Source organism: Balearica regulorum, chromosome Z (assembly GCF_011004875.1).
Source record: "Balearica regulorum gibbericeps isolate bBalReg1 chromosome Z, bBalReg1.pri, whole genome shotgun sequence".
NCBI classification, from domain to species: Eukaryota; Metazoa; Chordata; class Aves; order Gruiformes; family Gruidae; genus Balearica; species Balearica regulorum.
In genome coordinates, this window is record NC_046220.1 from 16309826 (window position 1) to 16335676 (window position 25851).

A 25851-nucleotide genomic window follows, 5' to 3' on the forward strand; every position below is an offset into this window, starting at 1 on the left:
CATGTCTTGTACAAAGCTGTCTCTGCACTGCTGAAAGGAGCAATGTCGGGAAGCCCAACAGGGCAGAGTGTGGCAACCCACAGCTGCCATTGAGGCTACTGTCACATAAATATGTATTTAGCATAGGGTTAATACATACTTTTTCCTGAAGAACTGCCTAGCTGCAGTCTCCAGAAAGTCAGAGCTTCTGTTTAGATGCAGTGACGGCATGGGTGGATGTGGACCTCAGAAAAATGCCTGCTGGGCAGTCCTGTGCCAATGCCTGTCCCTAAGGAGGCTGCACATACCTGGCCTCACAGGCCTTCCCACTGTGTTCTCAGACTAAGTGTGGCCAGCTCCTCCAGCAGCTCTGAAGGCAGTGAAGTCCTGATGTGAGACCCATGGTGTGTCAGAGCACTGCTCAGCTTTGTGGAAAGCCTTTGGATAGTAGCACAGTCCTTTGCCTCTCACATATGCAAAGAAGCCGTGTTCAAACATAGCCAAATGGCAAATCATAGACCTGGTCTACCAGCTTTGGCTGGTACAAAAGGTAACAGCACAACAAAGAGGCAGATTGTGCCACAGGGTGGTTGACATGGAGGGACAAAGTGAGATGCTGACAAAGAAAAAGCATCTCACTACATATAAGAGAGGTAGAGGAGAGTGGGGTTTTGTAAGGCTAGTAGCCATCATGATCAGCTGTCATGTCTTGGAAGTGACTAATAAATGCTACCTCTACTGTCAGGAATCATCAGAAATCAAAACCACCACATATCTTTTTCTCCATTGAGGGTTTCACCTGAGTAGGCTGTGTCTAGACCTCATTTCTCTTTGCAGTACTAGGAACAAATTGCCAGTAAGATGAGCAAGAGGTGCTTTTAAGTCAGAGCTGCAGTGACCACCCAAAGGTCTTTTGAATTGTTTCTTCCTGTACTCAGCACAGCATTCTCTTTGTTCTGGTGGATTTCTATGTTGAAAGCTTTGAAAGCTTCTTCAGAAACTCATATTCAGTTAACAGAGTCATAGCAGTAAGACCTATCACCCATTAAGAATTTAAAAGATGACTTCTGAATTACTATTATAAACCAATTCTTGGGTATTTGGCGGGTGGAAAAGTTATAGCGACAGCAAAAAAGAGAAAACTGAAGCTGATATGGTTAAGATTGCTGGTCCAACTCACTTGATCCCATAATGCAATTTGCCTATTATTCCACCGAGATGTTCCAGTAGAGAACAGCTTTTTCACATTTCCAAGGAACAAGACTTTATTGACTCTGTGAGACTTGTAGCTGGCTTCCTATAGGAAGAGAAAGGACATTGCGTGAGTAAGACACAACCTGTTGCAAAGCTGCATTTGACATTACATGACACCCCTGATTCAGTCACATCTGAAAGATCTGCTCAGCCTGGTTGAACTGCCGTGAGCAGGATTGCATGGGGATCCAAGAAAGGCGGCCTAAACTCTTCAGGACCATTCCCAAAAGCCCAATCAATCTAACTATTGATTCGCATACTTGCCACACAGCAATGCCTATTAGCTGTAGGCAGGATATTCTGCGTATACAAATTTGTGCAAATACCTACGAAACGCAGTCAGCTTCATCTTACCAACAGACACAAAGTACAGGCAACAAACCTGGCAGTGGGCCAAATGTACAGTTGCATCCACCTGTCCACTTGATCTCTATAAGCCCTCCCAAGGCATCCCACAGAGGACTGCAGAAGGGAGCTATGAAAACAGTGCACTTCAAGAAGGGTTTCAGGGAGCAACTAGCATGATAGCAAGATGCAGAAACCCTGTTTTCAACAATGACAGCAAGTGTTGCATGAAAAGTAGAAGGCAATAGCACCATCTGGTACCTTGGCAACACAGGGCACAGATAATTCTTCTTTAATGGCAGTGAATCTACCCAGAAGTGGAAACACTCCAAAGGGTGAGATCAGCTGTACCACAAACCTCTGAACCCAACCTACTTGTAGGACTGTTCCTGCACGAGGATCTATCAGGCGTATCTTTCTGTCCCTACAGGCTGTGGCAAGGAGACTGCCATCTGTGTTGAACGACATGGAGAGGACCACATCTTTGTGAGCATCAAGGATCTTCACTGGGTTCGAGATAACAGCCTCCTTGGTGTCAAGGTTCCAGATCATTATCTGGGGCAACAGAACAAAAAAATCAGACCTCTGCTGCCTGACCAATTGGGAACTCAGGCTACCCTATTCATTTATTTCTCTCTTCTCTACATGCATAGGTCTTACCATCATAAGTCGTTGTTCTCCAGCATTTAAAATAATTCCTGGTACTTAGAGCAATAAATCAGGGACACTCAGAATGTCCAATATTCTAATTTCCTTTGCAACCACATTTTATACATAAAAATGGCCAGCATCAGTGCAGATATTTGCACTAGCACAAGAATGAAGCCAAACAAAAATGCATAGTATTGCATATTGTATCCAATCCAGTAAAGGAGAAGGACAGAGTAGACTAAAGTTCATCACAATGCTGCAAAATTAGCAAGTCCTTTATGAACTTGTAGCAATGTCCTTTTGCCTTTGGGGTCACCATGGAATTTTCCCCTAAAGAAGGCTTCTGAACTCTTTAGCACTATCTTACAACTTGAAATTAAAACAAATTTCAAAACACCCCACCAAATACGGTGTCCCAGGAGCAGAGCTCCACAGAGAACAGACTCACCTTGTAGTCATAGCCGGAGCTGAAGAGGATGTTATTAGCAGTGGGATGCCATTCAATGAGGCCCACTCTTCGAACATGCCCAAGAAGTTCCTTCTTTGGACTGGTAATGTTTCTTGTTAGCAAGTGCTTGGGGATGTCCCAGATTTTAACCTGAATGGCACAGGATGGGTCTTTGTGAGATTCCTCAGTAAGGAGCTAATTTGGAACTTACCAGTAACTATTATTCCCTTCGTAGTCAGTAGGAATGCTCAATTCTCCTGGCTTTATTGAATAAAGCCTTTAAATTAGTGTCTTTACTTTTATGTGGGCCTGAAGACTCCTCTTAACTCTCTACATTTAGCCAGAAGTTCTACCAGTTTGTTTTAACTTGTCAATCCACTCCTTACACCTGGCCCAGCTGTCAGTACAATTACAAAAAGTTATTCCCACAGATCTTGCAGACCTTGCCTTCTAACAAACTTTGAGCAGAAACAAGCACATCTGAAAAACTTCAGCAAAGAGTCCCAGAAGATGTTATAGCAGTGATTGATCCAAGAAGTCCTCCACTCAATGCTACCTGATGAAAGAATTGAGAACTCCCCTGGTCAGATGACAGCTATAGTACTGTTTGTCCCATAAAAAACTGCACCAGTGTTGAACGCTTTGCAAATGACACAGCCATTTGTCAAAGTACACAGAAGCCCAACCAGGTGGCCACACAGTAGATGCCGTGAGCAGGGAGAGTGGCCAGCACTGCACTGACGTCACTCAACACTGGGAGTGTGCTGTCTCATAATAGGTCTACCTGCAGCCTTGAGTTCTTCCAGAAGGATGCTGCATGAAGACAAAAATCCTCTGTCCTCCTGGGGTGGAAGAAGACAGTAGAGGAAACCTGCAAAAAACCTATGCAGGTGAAACAAAAGAGTCTTTCTCACGCTAACTCTAGAAGCACAAGTATTTAGGATGCTAACAGATGATTAACCCTTTGGCTCAACAAAAATTACTATGCTTGTCATAATTTTTCTAGGACTTAGCCTGAAGCAAAAGGGAAATGCTCTTTGAAGTACATAGTTCATGGAAATTAGCCACACCTGCCCAAGTCTCCCAATGGCCAATGAGGATCACACCTTTCTAAGTCAAAGGAGAAGCACAAATTCTGGGACCTGCTGGGAAAGATCACGAGCACCCTTCTCAACAGTGTTTATCCCACTGAGGAATCAGAAACTTAAGGACCATGGGGTCCATAGAACTTCTACAGTGGTAAAAGCATCACTTCAACAGCTATCAATAAAGGAGTGGGGCTGAGAGAGTAGGAAGAGTTGTGTTCACACTGAGAACAACTGCCTAGAATGAACCATTCACTCCCCATGTTATGAAATGATTGGCGGTAAAAGTAGGGAAAAGCCCCTGGCTGGAATCTCAGGCTGCATTAAATGGCAGAAATTGCAATGCTTAGTGTGTAGAAAAAGCAGGTCTTGGAGCCAGACCTGCCAGGCCAAGTAGGAACAATTCATGAGATGTCTACCCTGCTGCATCTTGAAGAAAACCTGACAAAGCAAAGTAAAAGGCACAGACTTGCCCCTCTAACCACAGGGGAGAAGATCTTCAGCAAGCTGAATTCATACATGACTGATGATTTGCCAAAGGAATAGAAGGGGTAAGAGGATAAGCCCTCTCCCCATACTATTCAAACTCTCAGCCCCTGGCCACTTGCATCGGCCTCAGTCCTAAGCCTGGCTGAAGCAGCAGTGGGAACTGGAAAAGGCACTAGGTGTTCACAGAGACTATCCATCCCCTCCCATGCCCAAAAGTACCACTCTACAGGCTCCAGCTACAAGCCACAAAAGATAGCTCTCCACCAAGGCAAGCTCCAGACAGACTAGTTAATGGCCAAGAAAGTTCTGAAGAACGTGGGTGTCGGAAAATTTGCACCATCTTCACAGAAGTTTGTGGCCTTCCTCAAAAGTTTCAGGGAGACCTGGCCCAGTAAGACGCACCCTTGCACACAAGCCAGAACAGTGGCTTATGCTAATGTTGAGAAATGGCAGAGAGCACCAGGCCTTTAACAACAGACTGCAAGGAAGGCTTTGGCTCTAATGTCCAGCCCAGTGGAAGTGGCGGACACCGCTGGGACCCCAAAAACTTCCTCAGACTTCTCTCAGGACAGAGAAAGTGTTGCTGTGGAGGTACAATCTGTTGCTGTGGAGGTACAATCTGTGCCTTCTAGTACAAGCCAGGACAAAACGGATGTTGACCCCATGGAGTGGGTCCAACAGCAGCTACTGAGATGAGGAGGGGACAGGAGCACAGCAAATCTGTGGAGAGCTGGAAAGAAAATAATTTTTTCAGCACAGGAGTGAGAAGGCAAAGGTGAGCTCTTCTGGCTGCCCTTCAACTACATTGCAGAAAGGCAGAAAGAAGATGCAGCCAGACTCTTTGGAGATGCACAAGGAGAGCACTAAAGGCAATGGACACAAATGGCAGTATGGGCACTCCCTGGAGATCAGAAGAGCCCTATTTTCCCCAGAAGGGTACTCAACCCCTGGAAGAAGGGCCCAGTGAGGCCATGGGATCTGTAGCCTTGGAGATCTTCCCAACTCATCTGGACAAGTCTTTAACTGGCCTGCTTTGAACAGAGCTTGGCTAAGTGACCTCCACAGGTCTAGCTACCAGGTACCAGGAAAGACAGTCACACTAAGAAACACAGTCTGCTGTCCTCACTACTTAGGGGACAGGGAAGAGGTGTCACTACACTGTGTCACTATGCAGGGGACCCCTAAGGTCCCATTTCCTGGTGCCAGGATGATGACGGGAGGGTAGTACCAAAAATGAGAATACAGTCACAAACAGCAAGACTTCTTAGAACAACTTCTGATGCTGAGACCAGTGACAAACTCAGTGTTTCTGTTCTTTACCCTGGAGAATGATCCAGTGCCAAGTTTCAGTAGGAAATTGGAAAAGAAAGCTGACAGAGAACAGCCCTTCTGCATAGGTCCTGGGGTCCTGGTGCACAACAGAATAAATATGACCCAGCAGTATGCCCTGGCAGGGATAAAAGAAAGCAACATCCTGCTCTGGAACAACAAGAAAATAGCCACTAGATCAAAGGAAGTGATTTACCCCTTTACTTAGCAATCATTAAAAGACAGCTGGAATACTGTATCCATTTTTGCACCTCGCAGTGCAAGAAAGATGCTGATAAGTGAGTCAGGTGGAGGCCATCAGGATGCTCAGGATGCAGCAGCACTTGCCCTGTGAGGAGAAGCTGAGAGAGATGGCCTTGATCAGCCTGGAAAAGAGACAGCTTCAGAGCAAACTGATAGAAGCCTTCAATACTTACAAGATTACTGAGAAAATAGAGCCAGGCTCTCTTGAAGCGCAGGGCGGGACAATGGGATAAAACAGACTCTGACTACGCCAGGGAGGTTCTGACTGCATATAAGGAAAAAAATTTTCCCATGGGAGCAATGAAGAACAGGAACAGGTTCCCCAGAGAGGTGGTGAAATCTCCATCCTTGGAGGTTTTCAAGACCGAGCTCCACAGACCTGCACGTGCTCCCTTTCAGCACAAATGGTTCTGTGATTCTGTAACCACAGCAGGAAGCTTTGAAGCTTGTGCTCATTCCTCATCTGAGGCTCAAAAGAGAGGTGGTGCCTTCCTGCCACAAGTCCTTTCTGAGACAGCATGAAAACCTGGCATACAGGTTGGAAGATAAAGTAAAACCCTCACAGGCAGCCCAAAATCGAAAGAAGCCTTCAAAAAATATGTGAATATCCAAAGAAGCAAAGGCAAGTCACTAAACAGGAAGGACAACTCAAAGAGCCTAGATTTCCAATTCAGGAGTGGTGTTTGGCAGTGCTGAAATGGCAGAGGATGTGCACCAAGCCAGGGCTGGAGGAAATGACAAGAGAAACCTCCCTGATGCTGCGTGGCAGAGGGTGAATCTACCCAGTGGGAGAAAAATACATGTGAGATCTCTGGAAAAAAGCACAGTAGTTAGTCAGGTGTCCTCACTATCACAGAAGCCAACATCACACTTTTGACAGGACATGGAAAGCAACCTTTCAGCGGGTAGATATGGGCTAAATTGTCCCTTACAAACATGAATCTTTCAATTCCTAGCAACTAGTCTGCACCTTCACTAAAGTAAAATATGTGACTACATCTTAGTCATACTAACTTCAGCCAAACCACTTACTGCCTAAAACTTAAAGCTGATATGATGTATTCAATATCTTTTTATAGGTTTGCACTAGCATGAACTTTTGCATCTCTGGAGTCTTTCTGTGGTTTCAGTAGGAAAATGCATATTTCATTTATGCCTTTTGCAGAATAGTATGACACAGATTCCTCAGCTACCCCATAACTGATCCAGCATGACTTTACAGAGTCACTGAGTGTAAGAATAAACTTAAACTTGCTCTGCAGGGAATTAATCTAAAATAGCTGTTCCAGATTAGGTAGTGTTGAAGCTTTTATTTTAAAGTAAACGAAGAGTTTCATAGCAAGTAAACTTGAATAGTCATTCCATTTTAAATTCATATTCTGTTTTTATCATGCAAACACACCCCAAAAAACCACAAGCCCCCACAAAACAGATCTTCCTCCTCCCACCGATTTTGGTACATCATCTGGAAGGGATCACACAGGTCTAACATGAAGAGAAAAACAGGAATCTTACTCTTACCTGACTTTTTTATAAAAATATATATATATATGTATGCTTTCACATCTCATCCATGGGCCTTTTGGTTTCTTTTTTATTTCTTTCCCAAAAAAGGACATTAGCCAGGTAGTAACACAGAGTACAAATGGGTAAACTTACTGTGGCATCTTCTGAACATGAAGCTATTACAAAGTCATTGAACGGGTTCCACTTGATGTCCAAAACATTCCCTTTGTGCCCACATATTTTGGGATAATGTGGGTCAAGCTTGCCTGTCTGGAAAAAAAAACCCAAATGTCATCAAACCTAAGGTGAATTACAGGACATTTTCAAGGAAGATCCAAGCCAGCTCCAGCAAGAAACCTCTTTCTGCTTGTTATGCTCCAAAGCCCTGGGTGCTCTCTATCTGTTGAAAATCGATCTTTGCTGTCCCTCCAAGCCAAGTCCTGATGACACCAGCAAAAAGAAAGGAAAGAAGTTCTCAGGCCTTCCTAAGTACACACTGCTATCAAGAAATCTGTATACATGCAGCAATCAAGACTGCTGTAGTTAGAAGACAATGTTTGGCTCAGACACTAGAATAAAACTTAGAGGGGAAACATTTATGAAGGAGTTGAATCTTCCACTTTTTTTTTTTTAAAGATCTTAGGGGAAAAACAACAGAATCTCTTTCAGAAGATGTTTCTTATAAGCAGGGAAAGTTTTAGCTTATATTTTTTAGCCTCATCAGTTAGCATTTATTTTATTTTTTAAGCAAAAAGACATTTGTGACACAACTTACAAATGTAGTTTTTCTTTACCCAAGCTATCCACTTCTCTCTGATGGTGTTCAAATACAGCCATTCACTAGATTCAATCAGCGTTCCGGACTCTTAAAAAAAAATGCCACGTTTGGGCAGCGTCTTCACTGGTGCAAATCTTGCACAAAGTGCCCTAAGGCGCATTGAGGGTCTTGTTCCACATGGGGGCTGTGTTGCATCACGATAAACCCGTACTGCAGGCACAGTCTCTGCTACAAAGTGAAGTTAGTTTATTTATTACCCAGTAGGAAGTGTGCTGGGGAATTTATTAACACTGGAGCAGGTCTTGCTTCTCCCTGTCAGGAGCAGAAGTATGGGGAGCTCCAGCAACCACCTTGCATCCCAGACATCTATCCAAGAGCAAAGGTCAGTAACCTAAGGAGAGAGACATGGTGGCAAGCTGGTGATGCTTACCTTACTTTTATCCCACTCAGAAGAATCATAAATCAGAATGAATGCAAATGCATGCACTCCTGAAAAGCAGACACTTCTATTGGTGTAATCCCTGCACCACTCCGGAGGTGGGACTTAAGAGTGCACAGCAGAGGGGAATCAGTGCTGGCCCTAACCTGGATGTAGCTAGGATGTAATTTTCCCAGCCTTGAAAATTTGTATGGTTTTGAATGCAGAACAGGACATGATGTGTAACTATTCTGGCTTCACTGGAAAGTTTGTCATGTAGACTGAGACTAACCTGCTTTAAACTGAACACCCAGAGAGCTTTGAAATGTAAAAGACTGTGCTTCTTTAGACTACAGTCTAAAACAATTCCCTTTTATAACAGTGACAATACAAAGTGACTTGGGAAGGCAGAAGAGAGATAAAAGGCCTTTAATAAGCAGCGTTCCCCCCGCCCACAGTGTCCTTTTGCAGGCTTCAGGGCTTGGTTTCCAGCTGGCAACTCAATGGGCTGGGCAGTCAGCTCCACAGGGATCTGTTGATCCCTATGGGAAGTCCATCCCCTCCCAGAGCTGGCTGCCTGTCTGTTCCCCACTCCATTGGGGAGACTCCCAGGCTGCCCTGAGCCCACTCTGCCTGCTCCTTCACGCAATACTCTCCTACCCCCACATTCCCAGCACGCTCAACTGGCCCTGGAAAAGGAGCCCTTTCCCTCCCACCCACCAGTCCCACCTGCCCCAGTGCAGCCCTGGGACAGAGCAGAACCCATAACACATGAACCCCCAAGCTGCCAACAAATATATACGGCAGGTAGGGCTGTTGGCCTCAGAAGCACATCTGCATGTGGAAGTAAAGCTCCTCATGTGCAGGGCAAATTTCATTCACAGATTAAAAACCATTTCAGTAACTAGATGTGTTGGCACTCGTGTAGAGGTACCTGACTTCCACAGTTACTTGCAGAGCTTGAAAATGATTAATTTTTCAACCACTCACTTTCTAAGCTCCCAGCATTTTTGAAAAGTAGCCAAACTCAGAGTTCCTTGATGAAAACAGCTTCTAGCGGGACAGCTGTTAAAACTCTACCAGCAGATCTGTACAGGGTAGATTGCTGTGAGATGGGTCAGCCCCACTTCTCAGATGTTCTCCAAAAGGCACTAACACACCTTGTCGTCACATCATGGCTCAGCACTCGCATATTGCGTCAGTTAGGTAAGGCTTGAGGGGTCATCCCGGGTTTCATTTCATAGTTCTTGTCCCCAGAGAGAAGGGAGCGGGGTTTGTGTCTAGGAGGTCCACACAACCACAGACGTCCTCCCTTTCACACCTGGTGCTGACACACTGAAAGACTGGAGACTGCAAAGACTTGGGCACAAATATCTCCCTGTGTCTTGGAACTTTGTTCTCATTTTGCTATCCCTTTGCTTTTTACTGCAAAGGAAGAGATAGATGCAGTTTCAACCAAGTCTGGCCATCAGAGAAGGAAAAAGGCAGGTCTTTGGCTTTCAAAGGAAGGCCACAAAATTGCTCTCTGGGTCAAGATCTCTCCTTGGCGTGCAATGTATGCACTTCCCCAACACATCTGTGCCGGATACCAGTCTACACCCAGGCCGCTCTGTGGGAGAGCAGCTCATCTCCCAGTTACAGTCACTGAGCCCATGTCTCCTCGGATTTGCAAGATTTACAAAGTCTGTTCTGGGCATCAGGCAGCTGCTGTGGCCACAGCACTTCCCTCTCTGCCGAGATGTGCTGCCACTCCACCTGGATGGCTTCAATGGCACATCTTTATGAGGACCTAACCGACACATCCTGCAACAGAAGACCATTCTCCAAGTGGTGGCAAATATTCAACTAAATACTCTTCAGGCTGAATGCAAAGGCCTGCTGAAAGGAGAGTATCTATGGCAAAGAGCTCTTTCCCTACATAACCCCTGCAGCACTCAACCCTACCTTACCCCCAGGCTCTCAGAGAGGAAGAATGGTGCAGAAGGCAAGAAGTGGTATTTATTCAAGGAGAGATGAGAGAGTTTGGTGTCCATGACTCAGCAGGAAAGGAGCACAACAAACAAGCAAGGAGGCATGGTTAAACAGAGCGAGGTTGAGCCTAGATTCGAGCACATCCTGAGTCAGGCAGCCCCTCCAGCAGCACAGAACTCAAAAAAAGCAGCAGAGGGACAAGAGCAGCTTCCCAGGCAGGTTGTTCATCCTCCCCATAAAGTGCAGCCCTCCCTGTCCTGGTTACCATCTCCTGCTTTGGCTAAACATGTCATCCTGGCTCTTGGACTTTTCCTCCACACTGTGGCTGGCTTGGGATGTGGCTGCTCCTGTGAATCCAGTCAAAAGTAACCACAGGCCAGCTGTCCATCATGAGAGGGCAATATTGTCCTAGGCGTATGTCTCCAGACTGAGCTGCCTTTGGTGCCCTGGCAGCCGGGGGCACAAGGCAAGAGACCATTGCACTGTCTACCATGGGTCACCACACAGAGGAGGAGGTGGCAGCCACAAATATCACCACCAGGAGCACAAGTCAAAAGCTGCTGCTTTTCACCAGGTGGCATCAATTTGGAACTGTATCATGAAAAAAAGTAACTGGCATCGCAGCCCCCAGACTCAGGGAATCCCTTTCTGTGGGTGGCAGAGGGTGCTCTTCCCCCCCAGCATGGGTCAGGAACAGGTATTCGAAGAACAGCTGTATGACGCACAGCATGTACAGATCCTTTCCCTGATCCACCACCAAAGGTAAACCCTCAAGGGACTTCCTGAACTACGGGACCTGCATCTGAACAAATACAGTTCGTAGACCAACTCCTCTCCATAATTCCATCCTGTTTGAACCCCTTAATTTTTCTGGGCTCATCAGCACATGGACCAGTGACCTCCACATCTGGACTGCAGAAGCATTCACATCTGCTACTAACAGTCTGCTCCCTGGTCTCCAGGATCCCCTCCACCACACAAATCAAGAAGAATTGCTCCTTACACTTCTTCCTCGCCCTCTTCACAGTTTTATATATCTTGCTCATTTGTCTTTTTTCCCCAGACTGATTGAGGCCTAACCCACAAAGTCTTTCCTCGTATGAAATTTCACATTTGCATTGAAGTACTTTAATTTTGCTTTTCTGTATCTTCTAGTTCCATCATGCCTCTGACTTCTGCAAGCAGTATTTCGGATCTGGGTGGAATATCTGAGCGAGTGTTAAGAATGGAAGAATTGATACAAAAGACTAGCCGAGCTGAGAAGAGGTGAGAAGACAAAAGAATTAATAGTAAGCAGTGCAAGCACCTTCAGCTCGTTTTGCCAACACTTTAAGAGCTGGGTCCCACCCCACATCCCACAGTCACCAGCTGCCTGCTTATAGATGCAGTTCTGTGATAAAGACAAGTTCTTCAGCCTCAACAGATCATGGTCGAGGGGGCAGAACTGACTCAGTCAAGAAAAACAGGGTAGTGGTTAAGTTTAGAAGGACTGTCTCTGAACAGCACCAGCAGTGAATGAGCTGAATAAACAAAGTCTAGAAAGGCCGGGAACTGTGCTAGGTTCTTCAAGCATAGCCAGTTCACTTTCATCCTTAGCAAATATACATTGAAAAAGTGGCATTGCAATAACACCATCAATTAACTTTTAATTAAAGGCTGAACCTTTGCCTTTCATCTGCTCTGTCCTGATTCCAGAAAGCTCATAATCTCATACTGAATTTAATCCACATTATGCATGCCTAATTTTTTCTGAAGCAATAAACATCAGACAGACAGCTTCTCTCTCTCATCAGATCCCAAAGTCATCAAAACCCATAAACATGGGATTTGTTTCTGAAAGGGAAGCTTTTCTGGCATCAGTGGTTGAAGCTTAAGAGCTTTATTGCTTGATAACTATGTGTCCATTCCTTCACAAAGGAGAAGGAAGAGCAAAACATACCATATTCTCCTTTGGTCACAGCTGAAGCCATGCCACTAAAGCACCTTTCAGGTTTTGCCCTCTGTATCTACTAACTGCTTCTTTATTTGCAATTTCTCCTAGGAGACAAACATCTGAACATCACAGTTCCTGCTGATTACACAAGAAAGGCAAATGATATATGACATGAAGGAAGGTGTTAAAAAACTGCAAGTAGCAACATAAGATATCTAAGTACACACTTCCCAGGAATCACCTGTTAGGGCACCTGAGGCCCTTTCCATCATTTTGCAACTCGGGCAACAGCACTAACTGAATATTCTCCATGTGATCCAGCTCCCTAGAAAGCGTGGCTCTCCTCCAGCCTCTCAACAGACTCACGGAAGGCAGCTCACCTCAGCTGAGCTTACCTGGTGGATGGGAATGACGAGGAAGGCCCCCCCACCTGCACACTCAGTCACCACTGCAATAAAGTGGGGGTTCACAGCGCAGAAGTGGTTGTCATGGACGTTACGGGTGATGGGCACGCAGTCGTAGCACTTCTCCTTGCTGGCAGCCTTGCCATACACATGGCGGAACTTGGAACTGCGGTACTGTGGGTGCCACGACATCTGCAAAGGGAGAAACACAATGCTCCTTGATATAAGGACCAGCAGTCCCATCAAGGCTTGCGGACTCCCACTCCCCTCTCCCCAGCACAGGCTCACCCTCCCCGTTTGGGCTCCTCACACCAACCTTCAGCCAGCAACTGACAGCCACATTTTTCTCTACTGGTCTTCACTCCTTGGGCATGACCTGTCTCTGCACCCATTGCACATCTCTGATGGAGAGAGGAGAGTGCAGGGGAGAAAAGACAGCTCCTTCTATCACCAGCCAGCTGGGCTGTGCATGCACCAGCAGTCCCTATCACTGGAGCAGGGTCACATGGCAGCAAGTTGAAGAGGAGATGAATCCTGGTAGCACAGAGCTCAGGAAGCATGAAAGAAACAACACCTTGGGTGAGGAAAGCCTGAAAGATGGTGAGTGAACAAGTCAGTCTGGATGCATGCTTTGTTTAGCCCTCAGGTGGTTTAGAACAAAAAAAATGAGCCTAAATTTTGCTCACGTGAAGGGAAAAAGAGGTTTGACAGATCGTAGGAATAGTTACAGTCACCTGTTGGTTTTTTTCCCACTGACAATGACATTCTGCATGGCTGGTTTATAACTGCGCCACAGCCTCTGACAGACATCATTTAAAATGGTGTTTAAACGATATACATAAAGGACACTAAAAAAAAGAATCCCTTCCCACAGAGAGCCGTGAAGCTTAATGGCACTGATGTCAAATAAGAAACTACCAGTGTTGGTCAGAAAAGGCAATTCAGACTATTTAACTCCTGCTCTTTCCACAAGACCTAGACAGTAAAAGGCACATGGCAGGAATGGTGAGAAGATGCTACTGCCCAAAGGAGAATAAGTGCAGATCAGGAAAGAAGTTTATGGGTGAAAGAGAGCCCCACACAATCAGCCGGGAGTATGGGCAAAGACTGGGAGAGGGCTTGGTTTTGCCCCATATCAATCTGTTTGATGTGCATTTGTTGAACAGTATTATCAGTGATACTGGATCAATGATACTCCAGTTTGAGAGGGGAACCCAACCAGCTTTTGAGCTACAGCAAGACTTAGGCTGCTCACTCACGTGGGTAAGTCATTGAAGGGAATCATGCACTCAGTGGCAGGAAGCCAAGTTTATCATCACCTGACAAGCAGAGGTCTGACCAATTATAAAGCAGAATGTCCTTGATGGCATGGTATTGCATCCTTCTGGGATGACTATTAAATCCTAGGAATCTGTATTGCTTGATCCTGGGCAGTAGAACTGGAGCTTTACAAGCACCCAGCAACACAAAGAACCACAAAGCTCAAATTCCACATTGCACTGGAAGATTTGGGCTGTGAATAGTGCTAGGGCACAAGTCCTGTCCTATTGCCTGCCTCCTCCCAATCTACTGGCACATGTCAGAGCCAACCCCACCTTGGGCAAATACACATGCCTGTAAAAAATTGGCCCTGGCAGATCACCAGTTGCTTTCACAGTCATTTTTCTTGCTCACTTTTATCTTGGCATGTTTTACCTACATTAACCCTGCATTTGTCCATATTCTTAGCTGATTAAATTTCTTGTGCAGGAAACATTAGGTGCAAAACATTCTCTGATGCAGTGAGGGCTACCTATCCCAAACAAAATCAACGAAATGCAAATTATTTGAAAAAGAAAACAGCAATCCTGGGGAGCTAATCTTGGAAGAAGTCATGTTCAGAGGCAGAAGAAAAGCTGAGGCTATATGCAACTGGCTAGCTCCCCAAACAGACCCAGGTGCAGTGTTCTCAAACAACTTCATGCTCATTACAGCTTTAGTGGTTAGGTTTACTCACACAAGGCGGGGGGGGGGGGGGGCAGGGGAAATCACTGTATTGCAGTGGATGGTGAATGCAGTGGTTCCTTCTTAGAGCAGGAATATTATCTTTCCAAAAGGAAATTAATTGCCTGGCTGCAAGGAATTTCTAGCTAAACTGCTCTTGAGGTGGGAGAGTGTGTAGTCTGGAGGTTCAAGGCTTCTTTGCAGAAAGGAGTTGCCAAGCACACGCAAGATATTCATTATTGTGATATCATTCCTATAGAGAGCAGGAACACACAGCAAGATACTGACATCCCATACAGACTACCTGTAAAATGTTAATGGCGAATAAGGAATAAAGGAAACAAAAGGTATTAAATGCAAGTTCAGATGGTGCTTAGGAAAGCACCTATTTCAATTTGTAGAATTAAAATTCAATTTCTCTCCTATTTCAATTTGTAGAATGAAGGTTCAGGTGCCACAGGAATGGACTTCAAAGCACCTACAATTCAGACAACAGGGCAAGATATGACTGGGAATATCACAAAATTGGCAAATCCCAGCGGAACAGTGTCCCTCTTGACACAATTGCAGGCACAGCAGAAAGCTCGGCATTAAAAGAAAAAAAAGAAAAACTCTTCAATAAAATATGGTGAAAAACAGCCTGAATATGTGCAGCATCAGCAGACTGTGTCTGGTACAGTGGGAGACGCTAATCCCAAATAAAGCAGATGCATGGACATTAGGAAAAACTTGTTTGGAAGGAGTGCGTAGGAGTGTTCTGCCCTAGAGGTTGCTCAAGTGGTGATAGGTCTCTGTCCCTCAAAATCCTTTCATGACTTGATTAGTCAAAGCCATACCCTCCTTGATCTAATATTCCTAGCAGTCCTGCTCTGAACAGAAGGCTGAACTGGAGAAAATAAAGGGCACAGTGCCACCAAACCATACTGAAACCTTATGATTTACAATTGAAAAAGTTCACATCTTTTAAGTAAAATAAACCCCTGTGTGTACAGCCTGCCTGCTACAAGCCGTGCAGAGGACAAGATGTGGTTCCTCAGCAAGAGACAATCTTCCAACAGGCTGTTAATGAGAACAGCACGGACAGGGGTCTGACAGATCTCAGCTGTTAGACAGTGCAAGCTATGGCACCTACAAGAAGATCCTTGCAGAGGAAAGAGGTCACCATTCCTAGAAGTTCTCCATCAGAGCTCTCAACACACCAAATGCTGTGTTATCTCTAAATGCAGGCCAAATACTGAATGCATAGGTGGGTCTATAGGTACTAAAAGGACTCCAAAGACACTTATCCCCAAGCTGGTCCCCAGTGCAGTCTGCCTTCATGCAGGTTGCCCAGATCTGCCCTTCCACTACTGTCAGGACAATGTAGGAATGAGTCAGAGGCCACTGGTAACCCTTTTCCATCAGCAGTCCTGGCCCAGCCTCTTTTGCTCAGCTCCTGTACTTGCACGGCAGGGCAGAAGGGGCGTCTGTCTACAGCTACAAGTCTCTTCCTTGTTTTTTTCTTCAAGCAGCAGGTTTTCCAGTCACTTCTCCTCCCTCTACCTTCCTGGAAGGAAGGGGTTGGTTTATTCACTCCTGATCTGGTACTTCAACCATCCTGACCGCCCCCCACTCTTTGTTCTGCTAGACACAATGCCTTATTTGTTCCTGGGATACAAGTATGACTGCATACCATGTCCACTCTCTAGGGCTGAATGTGGAGCAGGGGGAATGGTCAGAGGGATGAGAGGCATTTCTGCTCCTTCCTCTTAACAAGAAGAGCAGAAAGCACCACAACAAAGGCAGAGCTGGGTGAAAAGCACTCATGGCCAGGTAAGGGGAAGAAGCATGGGTTTTACAGCATCTCCCATCCAGGGCTCACAGAATCTGTTGTGGTGCAGCTATCAAAAAGCTGGGCTTGCCTCCTTACACAGGTGTCAGAGAAGGCAGCTCTGTGAACGCTGTGTGGGAGATGAGGGTCTCCTCAGCTTACAAGTGCAAGATGACAACAGTTTCTGATATACCTCCTGCTCCCAGAAGGAGCTGTGGTGTGGCCCGAAGCACCACGAAACATCTGCAGTGCAAAAGTGCCAGATGCCTCTTCCGAACACAGCTATGGTGGGACACAGGGAGAGCTGGGCAGCAGCCCAGATAGATAAGCCGGGAAGAGCTGGGCTGGGCAAAACACTTCTCTACAGGGCTGTACATGAGCAGCTCCCAAGCACCTATTTAGAAGAACAGCATAATGTTATCTGCTGCATTCCTGTACCAGGCAGAGTTAACTGGTCTCTCCTCTTTTATTCTCCATCCCTGCAAGATTATCAGCTATTCAAAGCAGCTTCCTCGCAGAACAAGCAGCTTCCTGGCAGTGAGCAGAGATGGCCACTTGAGCCACCAGCAGCATTTCCCACCACTCATTCTTGGAGGCAAGCCCACCTTGAATCTTCTCCCATCTGGGGTGAGTCCTGCAGCAGAGCAGCCTTCGCCGGCTCCATAAGATCTGAGCTCCCAGATTAACCCCACACTACACTTCAGCTAATTTCACATCAAACTAGTCTGCCCAAGCCATGCTGCATTTAAACATTTCCATGTTCATCTCACCCTTTCCATGCCCCACCCTTGCCTACCACCCCAACATTAAGAGGCAGGGGGCTGCAGCATTGTCAGAGCTGACCCTGTGGCCACAGGGACCTAGCTGCAAAATCCTCCCTACAGCAGGATGCAGAGGCACCTCCATGGGATTCCTCCCTCCCCATCTTTCTGTGGCAAGCAGCAGATCCTGGTGTACAAGTAACTTTTCTCAGTTCTTCCAAAGCTGCTGAGGCTCTGGATGCACTTTGAACCTACCTCCCTCCATTCAAGGTTCCACCACACTGCAGGACCTTCTCACCAACCTCCTCCTGCCCCTGGTCACACAGGCTCCCACTTCCAGAGGAAAAGGGAGCTGGACAAGGAGGTTCCTGATAGTGGCAGGGCTACCTCTCCTCTCCCTCTGCTCACAGTGCCAGGCAGACCCCTGGGTATCCATTACCTCCCTGCACCCATACTGTGGTGGTGGGATCTGCCAGGGGGCTCTGCTCAGTGTTCCCTGCAAGGGTCCTCCTTTCCCATTTTTAAACATTCACTTCCCTCTTCTCTGTTTCAGGTTTTGCCTGTCACAATTATTTGGTGTCCTTCCAGGTTTTCTGTCCTTTACCGCCATCCATAGTGCAGAATAACAGACAGGGACACCAGGCTAAAGAAAGTGACCACTGCCCAAACATGTAGGGCTGGGATTAGGAAAGCTAAAGCCCACCTGGAGTTGAATCTGACAAGGGATGTGAAGGGCAACAAGAAAGGTTCTTACAGGTATCAGAGCAGTAAAAGGACAACTAGGAGAAATGTAGGTCTGCCGAGGAATGGGGCAGGAGCCCCTGTCACAAATAACACAGAAAAGGCGAGGCATTGAATCCCTTTTTCACCTCAGCCTTTATGGCTAAGATGATCCTTAAGGTATCTGGGGCCCCTGAGACCTGTGGAAAGTCCAAGGCAAGGAAGACACTTGGAGCTCTGGGTCCAGTTCTGGGCTCCCCACTACAACAGACACATGGATATACTGGTCCAGTCAAGATGCATGAAGCCAATGAAGAGACTGGGAGTATCTCTCATCTGAAAAGAGGTTGAGAGAGCTGGGACTGTTCACCCAGAGAAGAGCAGGCTCAGGAGGAGCTTATCAATATGTACAAATACCTCAGGAGGAGGAGTAAAGAAGACAGAGCCAGACTCTCCTCAGGGGTGCCCAGCAACAGGACAAGAAGCAATGGGTACAATCTAAAATACAGAAAAATTTAAATGCAAGGAAACACTTTTTCTGTGAGGGTAGTCAAACACTGGCATAGGTTGCCCGAGGAGGTTGTGCAGTCTCCATCCTTGGAGGTACTTAAAACCTGACCAGACATGGTCCGGGGCAACCTGCTGTTGTTGACCCTGCTTTGAGCAGGCGGGTTGGACTAGATGATCTCAAGGGATCCCTTCTAACCTCAACTATCCTGTGATTCTGTGATTTTAGGGCCTCTGGATCTCAGCCATGTGTATCTTGTACCGCCCTAAAAATGCCACTGGCAACATACCAAAGATGAACACTCATATGAAGTGGACTTTCAGCCCAATAAACCTGAAGTTTTTCTTGCAGGCTCAGCTCTCCCATCTGTTCCTCTGACAGGGAGTGATGACAACACAGTTCTTCCCCATTCCATGAAAACTGCTGGCTTTTGAAAATGGGCAACCATTTTCAAAACTGTGCACATAGCAACTGGTAAAAGGGATGGGGCGAGAAAGTGAGGGAAAATACACCAACATTTTATCAACAAGACAAGACTGGTTTTCATTGCAAAAACTTGCACCATCACCTCCAAAAAAAAGGCATATTTGTGCATTTTATAGAGCCCCAAAATTAAATATTTCACATAGTCCCTTAAAAATATGCTTTCTCTTAATGTTTTTTAAGACTAATGGGGTTAGCTTTCTCTGCACTGGAGGACTGGCCCCAGTGTACAGAGGGTCCCTCCTTGCACAGCCATGTCTGAGCAGGGTGAGCCAGCATCGGCAGAGCCCAAGGTCCTGGAAATCCTGTGTGTGCAGCACCGGGTAAGGCCCAAAGCCACAGTCCAGGGACGCCTAGCTCACCTTTCCTGCTTGTGAGGCAGCAAGGAGCCAGGATGCCCACAGCAGGGGCATGCAGACCATCCTTATACACTGGGCAGTGCCCAAAGGCAGCATATCTCCATCTTGAGAGGCAGCTGGAGCTGAGGTCTGGGTCCTGTCATCTCATCAAGGAGGTAGAAGATCCCCCTCGCTTGCTGCTCAGCACTCTGATGCCACTGTCGCAGCACAGAGACTGATACTGAACTGACAAAAGGATGAAAAGGTCTGATGAAGGGACCGTGGTTCGTCTGCCAGCGTGGCACAGAGCCCTTTGCATCCTGGAGAAAGAAGGAAGGCAGCATAGCCTTTGCAATCCAAGAATCAGCCTCCTGCATTCCCTCCTCATCAGCCTGACCTAATTCCCAGTATCACCAGCCTTTCTGTGGGGAGAGGGAGAACTGGGATGGAGATTGGACTAGCATCCGTATGTTTCTAACAATACAGCTGATGCAAAGAATGTGTTTAGCACTATCCTCCCCTCACCCAGCTCTCAAAGACCAAGTCCTAGGACCTTGTGGTTCTCACTCCCATCTCTTTCAACAAAGAACACTAAGGGGATTTTTTTCTGAAACTGCAAAGAGGTCCTGGAGTAGGGTAAGAGAGAACCCTGCAAGTACTCCTCAGATCTCTGCTTACCAGGTTGCAGCGGGCAATCAGCACCAGCTTTTTCAGGCTGGACAGTGTTTCCTAGACAGCTTCTGCCCATTGAGATGTGCAACCCTAGCACCGGGAGCACTATCATCTCATGAAAGAATATGCAGTGCTCTGTACGAAATAGAGTAAAATGCATCCATTCGCTTCATAGTTCCTCACTGCTGGCATAAACAGAGGAAGCAGTTCCTCTGCCTGTCTAAGCAGGACACTGAAACTGCAAGAGTTATAACAAGGACATACAGATAGTTTTAAACTGATTCCCTGAAGCCTCTCGCAACAGGCATTTCTAGGTGCTTGGCTCTGAGCTGAAAGAAGCAGGACACAACATGGACTACCCTGAGAGACAGATCTGATCATGTGGAGAGCCTCAGCTACAGAGCAGAGGAACTTTCATTCAAGCTGGTCTCAAAATAAAATTATCCTTATCTCTTGTCCAAAGTCTAGAATACAGCAGAAGGAGGCAGAGAAAGTTAAATCATGGCTGCAGTTTCTCCCACCTGCTAAGAACAGAGGTCTTGCTAGAATCCAAGCTCTCTGACTGTGAAAACTTTGTCTGGTCCAGCCCTTTGCAAGCAGTAGAGATTTGGACAACTGGCCCAGCATTATGGAGGGTAAGCAGAAAAACCTCTGGAGATGTCTTCAATGTACAGCACAGAGTGCAGGATTCACTGAAAATGTGCCTGCAATTAGCCCTACTGTTTCTGTGTATCGACAGGTTAAGTCACAACTTCACAGTGACAAACAGTTCATGCAAGGAAGGCCAGAAGAATTGATCTGGAAGTTTGCTGCTTACAAGATCTTTTGTTGCAGTAGCATTTCTCAGCTCAGTGCTCAAAATGGGTGGGATTCCTCTTCCTGGCCCAGAAAACCACTGGGGTACTTTGATTTCCACAAGCACAGCCTCCACCCACTGTCACACTTACCAGAGATGAACATGGAAATGCTTATGTGACCTCTAAAGAACAGACTCTAAAGATGGAGAATCCAGGTCCACCATGATGCAGCAGCACTGAAGGGACTTTGCTCTGCTTTAGCTCTGACTCTTTTACGAGGTGGTTTATGACAAGTGAGGTTTTCATGACTCATCAACAAAACCTGACTGCAAAGGTCCTAGCTCCTTGCCAAAAGTGTGAGCTCCTAAAAGGGCTGTGAAGTCCAGGGACACCTGCAGCACTCAGAAGCCGTCTTCTGAGAGCTATGCTGTGGCATATTTACTACTTTCCAGGAAATGTCAGGCAAAACAAACAGGCATATGCATGTCCAGCTGACTGGACATGTGCTTCACCATAGGCCAGCACGTTCCCGCTTGCCCCATTGCATCCCACTTACCATAGGATTACAGGTTTGCCTGCACTGTGCATGGAATTCTGAATGAATTTCTTTTGCTCCTGGACATAATAACCGCATGGAAAACGTGAAACATGTTTGAGTAAACCCAGACATATGGTAGCCTAATCCAGATGAAACTGAGCACCTTCTCCTCTGGTGCACAGTATTTTGTGAAAGAGTCACAGCAGCAAGGTGAGCCCTAATAGTCTAGAAACTCAAGACATTTGCAGCACTTTATTCTGCCTTTTACCATCTTCGATATCCTTGGCATCAATAGTGCCAGGAGCTGGAGGGCATACAGACCAGGAAGTTATCTTCCTGATACCCTGAGGAAGGCCTGAAGGAAGATGGATGGGCACCTTATCTCCTGGAAATACCAGCTCTTGGGTGTGGCTCCATACACTACTGTGAGCTGATCTCTCCAGCACACACACACTCCTGGCCTATTTCTGTTCTGGCACTTTCAGTCCCATCCATGAGCTGCTTTCTTTTGCTCAAAGAGCAGAAAATTAACCCAGGGTGAGGAGGTGAAATTTAAAAAATTTAAAAAAAAAAAAAAAAGAAACCCTACAACAACAGAATAAGGCACTTGAGCAGAATCGCATCATGAAAAGTATCTGATGTGGGTTAAACTGAGCAGAAAAGGATGGGGGTCACATCACAGCTGGAAGCAGAGGGAACTGGAGTGTCTTTGGCAGCGATGAGATCCCTTCAGCTCACCCAGGGAGCTGCTGCCAGGCATTGTGATGGCGCTGCTCCAGGAAGGGAGGAGTAGCTGCGAACCAGACCTTGCCTCGCTCCCGGGTGAATAAGCACACATATCTCCAGCAATGGCTGTATGTATATCACAGGCTATGCTGCACCCAGTTGGAGCAAGGAGGAATTCTGACTACATGAAGATCTGATGGGAGATGGGTTTGTAACCTGACCTAAAAGTTTGGGGGCAGGAAATCCCAATTAGCATGCCCAGCTCCTATATTGCACACTTTTCAGTGCGTGCCAGCCTTCTGTACTTTCCTAGTCCCCAGGGACCAGCAAACTCCAAAGGACACACCATCTGCCACCCAGCATCCACTACCATGTCACATACACAAAATGTCACAGAGGATCCCCACTGTGGGAGGGGAGAGGTGACAGCAGAATATGTGGGGTCCAGGACCTCTATGCATCCCACCACTGGCTGCCAGGAAGGGCACTCATTTTCTAATTCCAGGTGCACAGAGCAGAGCTATCAGCTACCAGGCCCCCATCCGCCAAACAGATGCCAAAACCTAAGCACACATGACTCTTTCTGGAGCAAAGAGTGTCCACTGCCATCCACCCTAATTCAGCAACTGGCTTAGTGTCAGCGGCAATTTTCCAATGGCTTTATGCAAGGGGAAAGGCTGAGCAATCCTGTCATTTACGAACCTGGATATTCTCTGTGTCCTTTCTTTCCTTCCTGCTCTGAAAATAAAAGCAAGGAATGAGGTAGACTGGCTCTGTGCTGAAATATTTAACCATGGCGTGAGCTATCTGCATTTCCAGGACAGAAATGATACACAACAAGTATGCAGAGAGGATGATGCTGGACCGCATGCTCCTGCCCCACTCCACATGCCTGCACTGGGATTTCAGTTCTGCTTGTGTTTCTCAGCAGCAGCAACACGAAGGCCAGACAAAACACTTCAGCACTGGGCACTGCTCTTAGGAAAGGTGGCAGACAGTTAGATGAGAATTCAGTGGAGAGTGGTAGTCCAGTGATCAAAACTGTGTGACCTGCTAAGAAATCCTAAAAGCTTCAGGGTGGAGATGATGGAGGGAAGCCATGACAGTAGACTTCAAACACGGAAAAAGTTGCTACAAAGACGACATAAATTGTCTGCTTTTAAAGTCTAGGGGAGACAGAGAGTCAAAAAACATGTGTTTTAACCGCATCAGAGAATTCTCCAATTAGGCAGCAGTAAAACTTTCTAACAGTCACAGGAATGGGAAAGGGAAAGGCATGAGTCTCCATCAGTGGCATTTCCCAGGGAGACTTCATAAAAGCTTAGCAATGACAACAGAGCTACGACTGACCTGATTTGGACAGGAGACAGACTCATAGAGCTGGAACAGAGAAATCACATAATACTGTGATGTCATGTGCAGTAAGCCTGCTATGTCTGGACTGTGGCAGGGGTACACCCGCTCATACTGGCTGCACTAACCCCCTCAGCAGGGCACCCAGCATCTCCATTTTAAGCAGTTTTCAGTTGCAATGCTTAAGGTCAGAATTGCAATTCTTAACATCCAGGGCAAAACAGCTGAATCAGATATAGCTACTGCAGAACAATCTGTTTCATTATGGTACTAAGATCCATGCTGCAAGCCAAGCTGTTTAGCAGTGGCCATCATTCCTGCCTTTAACAGGTTGGAGTAGCACCTTTTGAGGTGTCACTGTTCAGGGTCACTATTAAGAGTGGTACAGTGATAATGAAAGCCAGAAGTTTAATTTGAGTTCATTTGTTTGATGCAGATTTTGTGCCGAAACCTTCTCTACCGCTCTCATGAAAACAAGCAGGCCCTATTTCCCTGAGATTAAATTCAGCAACCGTATGGGAGGTCCTTTGCAAAAGGATGTGTAGAGGGAAAAGACCATCCCATCCAGATGCAGAGCTGAAGATGATGGTGAGCAGAAGGGGTGGGACCTCCAGAAGCAAAGATCAGATGACATCATGGAAAAGGAAGGAAACGAAGGCACAAAAGGATTCAAAGTGGCACAAAATGGCGTCTGGAGAACTCACAGGAGTTGAATAAATCCAGCAGGCACAAGAAACTTTTCTTGGCTAGACCACCTGGAGTTCCTTCAGGGAAGGTGTCGGAGGTCTCTGACCTGGTTAGTTTTTCAAGCTAACCAGGCTGGAAACCACCTTCCAGAGCTGCCCCGGGGCCATCCCAGCACCCATCTGCTATGGGACCAGGCTCCAGACATGAACTACGTCCCTCTCTCCGCCTTCATGCACAGCGCATCCAGGGGCCTGGCAGCACCCAGTGTGTATCCACCCAACAAGCATCCATCAAGACACAAGTCCTTCAGCCCTTCTGTCCCCATGTCAACACATACTGTTTCACTGACTCAAGGCTGTAGAGGGAGGAGGCTCACTACTGACTCCAGTGATACAAACGGCCATCCTACTCCACCAGCTATAAGATCACCTTTATTCAAAACCTTTTTTTACAAGTTTCATCCAAACTAAGCCTGTCACTGCCTATAGAGCATCACATTAGATGAGAGGTCCCTCACAAGACTGTATTACAATCCCAGTATAGAGTAAGGCACATAAAGGCTGCATGGATTGCAGAAAAAGCACTCAATTCAGCCAATGAAGACTTTCTAGGCTGAGTAACAGTTTGTAAGCTCTAAGAGAAAGCTGTCCAGCTCTGCCTGCCTTCAGGCAAGCAAGGGGAGAACCGACTGCCTGTCTCTGTCCCTATCTCAGGACTATTGCAATAATCAAAGGACAGCCAGAGCTGTTTTCTGGAGACCAAACCTGGCACAGCATCTCCTGAAGGGACAGACTTGCATCCTTACACTTACACTCCTCAGAACACCCCATGCCTGGGTGAGAGCCTTCCAATTCATCATGCGTAACGTGGATGATACATACACTTCACCAAACAATTGTTTTCTGTTTTCTTAGGTTGCTAACCTCTGAGCAGGGTACAAATACATGCCAATGAATTAATAATGGTTACGTTTGCTTCACGCTTCCCCAATTTTGCGCAAGAAGTCTCTCTTCTCCTTGAAACCTGCGCTCTGCATGGCTTGTGCTGCACTAGTGCATCAAAGCTGCCCTGGCATTGGGAGACATGGGCTGAAATCCAGCAGTACCTCTGAAGACCTCACCCCCATGCACTCCTGCGGAAAGCACATAACACAACAATCTTCCAAAACACTTTCAAGTACTGTTTTCTATTGTTCATGGGCAGGTTTCCAAACTCTGCCTATACCTCACCTGCCACTCTGAAAAGCACTTCAGATGTTCAGGTGATCCAGCCTGGCAAGCTGGATTCTTTTCCTCCCCTGTCCTTATTGACAGGGAATCAAGAGAATTTACAGTTCGGGAGGACTTTTCTGAGGTCCTAATCTCTTGAAAGTTAGTGATAATTTGAAAAGCAGAGGGACCAACAGAAAAAAATAAATTTACCCCTCATTCCTATTCCTGCATGCAGGGTCAAAAAGAAATAAAAAGAGGAGAAAGGAAGGAATGCAAATGCTAGCAAGGGGGATTCTGAAAGTTACAATGAACATTTCAATCTGAAATGCCATGAAAACGTTTAATTTCCCTTTTCATTTTCTCTTTTGGAATGCTAAACTTGTATTGCAAAGGTAATGCCTTTTCCCTTTCAACCTCATCATTTTTAGGTG

General features: G+C 46.4%; 1 protein-coding gene across 2 annotated transcripts in view; it reads right to left on the bottom strand.

The window, feature by feature from the left end:
• The window catches only part of CORO2A (coronin 2A), a 60238-nt gene that overhangs the window by 10006 nt on the left and 24381 nt on the right, over positions 1–25851 (bottom strand). For both annotated transcript variants that reach the window (XM_075740492.1, XM_075740490.1), the window contains exons 2-6: positions 12825–13025; positions 7483–7599; positions 2678–2827; positions 1954–2133; positions 1160–1276 (exon numbers count right to left, since the gene is read on the bottom strand). In XM_075740492.1, coding sequence (XP_075596607.1) covers positions 1160–1276; positions 1954–2133; positions 2678–2827; positions 7483–7599; positions 12825–13025 — 765 coding nt within the window. The remainder of the gene's footprint in view (positions 1–1159; positions 1277–1953; positions 2134–2677; positions 2828–7482; positions 7600–12824; positions 13026–25851) is intronic.